The sequence below is a fragment of the Austrofundulus limnaeus genome, unplaced genomic scaffold (genome assembly GCF_001266775.1).
Source record: "Austrofundulus limnaeus strain Quisiro unplaced genomic scaffold, Austrofundulus_limnaeus-1.0 Scaffold86, whole genome shotgun sequence".
NCBI lineage: Eukaryota > Metazoa > Chordata > Actinopteri > Cyprinodontiformes > Rivulidae > Austrofundulus > Austrofundulus limnaeus.
The window spans coordinates 1,448,855-1,455,845 of NW_013952488.1; the positions used below are offsets into that span (position 1 = coordinate 1,448,855).

Here is a 6,991-nt window from a genome sequence, read left to right on the forward strand (position 1 = left end):
ACACACATCTCCTCTACTCTGTTGCATGCTGTCCCTCTGCGTTGATAAATTTACACGCCTCAATGAGAGTGTAGTAATACAAATAGCTCTGCCTCGCATGTTTTCAAAAAGCAACGTTTTTTTGCCCGTGKTTTTTAGTGAAGACGATTTGAGTTAATATGTGGTGCGAGACTTTTTTGATTTAAAATATTTTTCATATAAATGAGGAAGCTCAAACACAAACTCTTGCAACTAYTCATATAAATATATAAATCTTATGTGACTTGTAGGTACTCCACATTGTCGCTCAATATTCATTAAACTGACAGTTATAACCATTTCTGTGTTTATTTAAATTACAGTTATTACAGCTGCAACCGTTCAAGTAAAAATAATTAGAGAATGAAAGTTAAACACACAAGAATAAAATATAATATGAGCACTCTAGAGGAAAACAAAAACACACTTATGGACATATAAACAGTGATTTGGTATGAATAGAATGCATGYGGTATGAAATATAAACAGTATTGTTTGGCATTACAGGGTATAAATACAAGTCATAGGAAATACGGTTTGATATCATTATGTACCATATGAAATAAACATTATGGAATGTAAACATTATCAAATATAGACAGTGATTAGGTGTGGTGGCCATCTGCAATTAAGCTGACTTCAAAAGCTTGTAGATGTACGTATGTGTAAGTGTTACTTTCTGAAAGGCTCATTAAAATCAGTCACACAAAGAAATACACACACCGAAAGGCAATTATATAATCACCTGACATTATGGTGTTACTGTAGGTGATAAAAATAACCTCTGAAATAAATCATTTGCATTTTTATTATTTAGCAGGTAATTTTTCTTGTATTCTCCTGGGGTCTGAAGTGGTTAAAACAATGTTCAGCTGACTAATTTCCAGAACAAAWCATGGATTAAAAATGGATTTACCTAAAGCCTTACCCTCCCACTCTGATGGCAAATCAATACAACATTACCAAGATCTCACACGTCATATTTGGGACTAGTAGATCCATAAAACAAATTTTGATGAWAAAGCAATTCAATCTGGGAAAAAAATTAATTTAAAAATAGGGCTTAAAAATGGTTTTTTTTTTTTGTTGTTTATTTTAAACAAAGCTGAATTTAAGCCTTCCACGTTTTCTCAGTCAAATCCCAGACTTGGCCTGGAGAAGACGAGCGCATTGGGGACGCGAGGACAGAAAACTGCGTTCTTACCATTCATGGCTGCAGATGGAACGCTCGCACGGAGAGGAACGTCCTCTACGCAGTCGACTCGCTCTCAGACATCTGCAGAGAATCAGAGACCGGAGTGTGAATGTGTGTGCGGCGTACGGACCATGGGATGAAAGTGTTTGAATGAGGAAGATTACAAAAGAGAGGGAAGCAAAGCTAAAAATAATGTAATCTCTTTGTTATTGGAAGGAAGGCACAGTGAACACAGTGAGGGATGACAGAGGGACAGATGGGAGGCGAAGCAAGACAGCAGAATGAGATGATGCCAGAGCAGAGGGGGAAAGGCAACATTTATTTTACCTAATTTCCCTCTGGGATCAATAAAGTATTTTTGAATTGAATTGAATTATTATTGTTATTGCCTAAGACAGATTTCAGAAACCTCAGTGAAACTGTGTTTCCACACTGGTGTTCTATGATTTGGTTTTCTATCCAAGTATTATTCAGTTCAGATCAATCTACTACTTTGAAGACAAATATTTGATTTAATCCTCTGCTGCCAAAAGTCAAAGCACACAATTGTGTTCTTTGACTGTATGTGTGCAGGCGTTCGTAGGCAAGGTGAGCGAAGTGTCTTGCCCAAGGACACAACAACTGAGACAGCTGGATCTAACTGGCAACCAATTTTTTTATTGAAATATAATGAAAGTTTTATTGAAATACGTCCAGTGATTATTGAGATATTCTAACAACAAACACATGCTTAATTAAAAATTTAAATGGTTATTTCAACAAAAACGTTTTTTTTTTCTTTGAGGCAATCAGTCTTATGGGTATGTTGTCTCTATATGGCTTTATTATTAGACACAAAGACGTATATTTGTTGATTAGGAGTATAGATGTTGTCTTGGCTTCTCTCCACTCCAGTTATTGGSTGTCAGGCTCAGAGAAAAGTGTGGGCTGGTCAGTTAGAGAGCAAGCCTGTTAAAATAAGCGTCATCACTTGGATATAAAGCAGAGAGCGATGCTTATAGGAATAAAAGTGGGGGGAAGGGCTGCTGTGTGGGTTTACTGTCATGAACAACCGWACCAAGACCCCGAGGAAAACCTGTTTACTCCTTCAGGCTGACAGCCAGATGCTGCTCATCTGTCTCCTGGCTTAACCTTTGTGGCTGTAACCATCAAGCTTGGGAACCCTTTTCCTCACATCTTTCATGTTTAACTCCTCTAGTTTTTATTCCTTCTTCCATCCAACATGCGTGCATTCTTACCTGCTCTTACTGCATTGTTGTTTCATAATTGGGTTACCCATATTTGTGTAAGCTCCTAGAGGTGATACATTTCTACTGTGTGTTTTAATATAAATCAATGCCCGCTCAKGCCAGCGCTGCCAATTACTTAAGAGCAATGAACCATACACTCCAGTCTATCCCTCTGCCCCTCATCTGCACAGCGTCTGCAAACCCAATTAGAAAACAAAATAGACGACAAAAGTTTAAAAATTAATTCACAGATTTAAATTAAAATGTAAAGTTTTTATGTTTTTAAGGCCATGATATACAGTTTGCTATAGTTTATTTTTAACCAGTCTCAGTTTTTAAACACTAACTACACAGCATGCACGCTAACCATTTTAAGAATCTTGCTGGTACAAAGAAAAAGAAAAAGAAAAAAAAAAACATTTTGTGTCTGCCAAACTCTGTTATCTTTGGCAGGTTTTTGTAAATTCCACAACAGAAATAGGAAAAAAAAAGTGCAACGTGCATGTGTGTGTTTTTAAAATGCTGCTAGTAACAAGTTCCCCAAAAACTAAATTTAAAACCAGTCCTATCTGTTGTTCTTTGTCGTGCACTGAGTGAAATGCAAAGTTTACTGTTAGAAATAGGATATTTCATTACATGGAGTTGAATTTTGTTACTGTTAAGTTTGTTACTGATTTATAGGGCTGTGTATTAGCAAGAATTTGGCGATACGATACGTATCATGACAGAGGGGTCACGATACGATATATCCCGATATATTGCGATACTGTAAGCAAGGCGATATATTGTGATTTTTTTGTCCAAAAATTCTATTAAATAAAAACCTCTTACTGGGRAAAAAAAAGAAAAACCAAAATTCATTGTCTCAGAAAATTCTAATATTACATAGACAWACTTTTGATACATTTAGCTRTGTTCTGCTTTGTATGTATTTTAATTTTATTTGTTTCATGTTTCTTATTTCATCCATGTTTTCAATTATTAGACTWAATTTGCCAATAAATAGTTTGAAAATATATTTTTTGCAGCTTTTAGTTTTTAATATTAATTTACAAAATGGTCACCCAACWCTTAACAATAGCCTCTACCTCAAGAGGTAGAGGAGCCAAATGGCTGGCTCACTGCTGCCAACTAGCAGTCAGAGGCTGAACTACAACATAAAAATGAACGGCTGGCAGGAAAGTTGACATTTTAAACCTTAATTAAAWATCGATACAGGGCTTTAGAATATCGATACAGTATCGGAAAATGAAATATCACGATATTTCAGTGTATCTATATTTTCTTACACCCCTACTAATTTATAGTGTCTGCTTACTAACCAGACTTTAAGTAACATTTATTTAGTTATTTTTATTTAGTTTCACTAAAGTTCCCTCAAAATTCTCTCCATTTTACATAAAACYTTTTTTTAATAGGCTAATAAAACATTTATACGAGAATAGATTTAGGGGGCTTACTCCTGCACTCTGAAAAAAAAATGTTATAAGCAAACAAAGTAACAAAGATTGTTTATTTCACATTTTAATTTCCACCTTAATTGTTGTAGTAGGGTTCAGCATAGATAATTATATAAGTAGCATAGATAAATCAAATATWTGTTTCACAAATCACACACTTATTTTTAAATCTTCTGCAATCAGKGTAGAATWATCAAGKCCAGGTTTACTAGAGCAGAATAAAGAGGCTCAACGTAGTGAAAACAGGTGGAATCGCCCTTTAGCCACTCCTGTGCTTGGAGATTTTTTTCTCATAAATTCCTGATTTTTTTTCTTGTAAATTTCTAACTTTACCACGTCAGAAAATAATTACCGTATTTATTCAAGTATAACACGTAAAATTGAATCCATAAAATCATCCATAAAGTTGGGGGGTAGTACATGAGATCGTATTATACACGAATAAATACAGTAGTTTAAAAGCTGAAATGAATTGTTTTATTTTGTTTATTGCAAATTTACAACTTTTCCACATAAGAGAATTTCCCGTTCTTTTTCCTTGAACATTTCTGAAATTATTCTCAAAATTTCTAAGTGTTATGGCAGAGATTTGCGTACCCCCAATATCTGCAAAGCGGTCCTAATTCACCATTGTGGCTTAGAGACGCTGTCTGCCATGAAGGATTTTAATATAAGTCGCCATTACAACAAGTTGCACAAAGCTAAATATGAGAAGTACACTGACRATGCAAGTACATAAACAACAGCCTTTTTACCAGAATGAGTCTGCGCTCAAGGTGTCTTATGTCGCTGAAAGTGCTTGTTTTTTTTGTTTGCTCCAAACATTTTGTATTCATATTTATTAACCAAGAGTATGAGCATAAAATATGTTAAATTACTGCACTGTATGTTGCTCTAATAAATATGTATATTAGGGTTGGGCGTAATCGTATCGTGTGCAATTAATCATCAGAAAAACAATCGATTATTTTTTGGCACTTGACGATTAATACGATTAATGCCACCAGGCAGAGTCTGCTCGGTGCTCCTCTCCGCTTCATATAYGACCAACATTTAAAAAAGTTCTGTAATTTTATCTATCAACACAACTTAAAATTTGATGTACAGCCTGTAGTCTGTAATTTTGACAATTTGGGGCCGATTTTTTATGAAGAGCAAATCTTTCCCACTAAATTGGTCATGTGACCAGGACATACAGTAAGGGTGTCCAGGACTCCAGGGGATTAATTGTCAAATTAATCGTTATCGACTAAATACCACAATAAATCGTGATTAATTTTTTTTGCCAATATTGCCCAACCCTAATGTATATACACACAAACATCTTTAAAATGTCAATTGTATTAGAGAAAAGTGCTTTGAGTATCCTGGTTGGATAGAAAGGTGCTTTATAAGTACAGTCCATTTACTACCATACAGTATACTGTATGGCCATTGGCCAAACAAAGGAGTAAATTAGCACCCTGAGCTACTTAACTGCATATCGCTGTAAATGCATGCTGTTTAGACGGGCCTTTAACTACCTTGTTCAAACACCTGCATGATAGTATTTAGCAGACACACATCCACCCTCATACACAAACACTTGAATACCTTGAAGTGTGTAAGCTTTTTAAATACAAGACAGTCTCTCCAACAGGCTACTATAGAGAGCCTTCACTGTTCAAACAGGACATATCCTGACAGATACAAAAGAGAATCAACAGAAAGGACAAACAACACCCTCTTTATCAACACAGACTGTGCCATAGCAAAGTATTATCCTCAATATGCTTACTCAAATATATTTTTCAAGTTCAAGTAAACATGACAATGCTTGCATTTGGAAATGTCCAAACTATTTTTTTATAATATCAGTAATACAGGAAGACAAATAAAGATTAGAGAACATTGAGCTAATGGGCTAATTTCTTTTAGCATTTAGCACTTGAAAATTTCTGAATTGCATATTAAAGTCACAGAAGGAGCAGTGATCTGCTTTGCTGACCCATTACCCTGAAGCAGAAAATGAATCAAAGACCCTTTGACTCTCACCGGCATGCTGATTGACACCTGTGTGTGTGCAGCACACTACACCAGTTGGATATAGCGTATCAATGCATCGGCCTGTGTGTGTGTACGTATAAGCGTGCCGAACACACACTTCTCACACAGAGGGGGGCCCTGTTCTGGTTAACACAGTCCAGGAAGCCTTGCAGAACCTAGGGAAGAAAGACGCCTGTGTGTGTGTGTGTTTGTGTGTGTCGTGTTTTTGTGCTGATGTTCTGCCAATTCGCAAAAGTAAAGGGACAGAGACACAAAGACACGCAGACATCCACACCTTTCTCTGTTGTGCTCCATGTTAAAATTGAGGACACCGACTAGAGGATTCATTCATATTGTTTTTCATACATTTGTGGGTCAGCTTAACCCCTTCAAAACTACAACACACACACACTGCAGCTCAACCTACATGCCTCTTTATTGCCATTTGTTCATACTTAGATTGAGAAATGTTTAACGCAGACATTTAGGTTCAAATTGTTATACCTGTCATTAAAAAAAGTAACTAGTCCAAAGTTCGTTGCCCTTTTCATCACAACTGTGAAGGCACATGTGCAGGTTACGCAACGCTTTGTCTCGGCAGGTGGATAGATGATACAGCCTCGACTAGAATGGGGCGAGATGTGATAAAAACTGCAGTTTAAGCTGGACTTTGCCACTTCAGCAAAGGAAGCCTCCTTGTGTTTTCACTGAGAAAAGCAGAATGATACACTTTCGCACACTGAGCAATCTCTACTGCAGTGAAAAGACGCGTGTATTACAAACAGCTTTTTTTTCCATTAATGGAAGCACGTAAACACCTGATAACACATTTTCATACCAGATGCTGTAGAGCTGCTGGCAACAGTGAGGGAATAAATACACCTGCTATGGTTTATACAACAGGCTGGGTTTGTTTCCCCGTTTCATAAATCCAACTCTTAAAAAAAAAATCTTTAAATTAAGACTTTAACTAAGATTTGAATTGAGGAATCGATGTGATTTCCAATAAAAATAAATAAATCAGAGGTAAACTCAGTTCTAGTGTACACACCTGAACTCTACAT

At 36.1% G+C, this 6,991-nt stretch overlaps 1 protein-coding gene across 4 annotated transcripts in view; it reads right to left on the reverse strand.

The window, feature by feature from the left end:
- itsn2a (intersectin 2a) overlaps positions 1–6,991 on the reverse strand; it is a gene marked incomplete in the record, with an annotated part of 55,536 nt that overhangs the window by 46,968 nt on the left and 1,577 nt on the right. For all 4 annotated transcript variants that reach the window (XM_014011978.1, XM_014011981.1, XM_014011980.1 and 1 more), the window contains 1 exon segment: positions 1,223–1,294. In XM_014011978.1, coding sequence (XP_013867432.1) covers positions 1,223–1,229 — 7 coding nt within the window.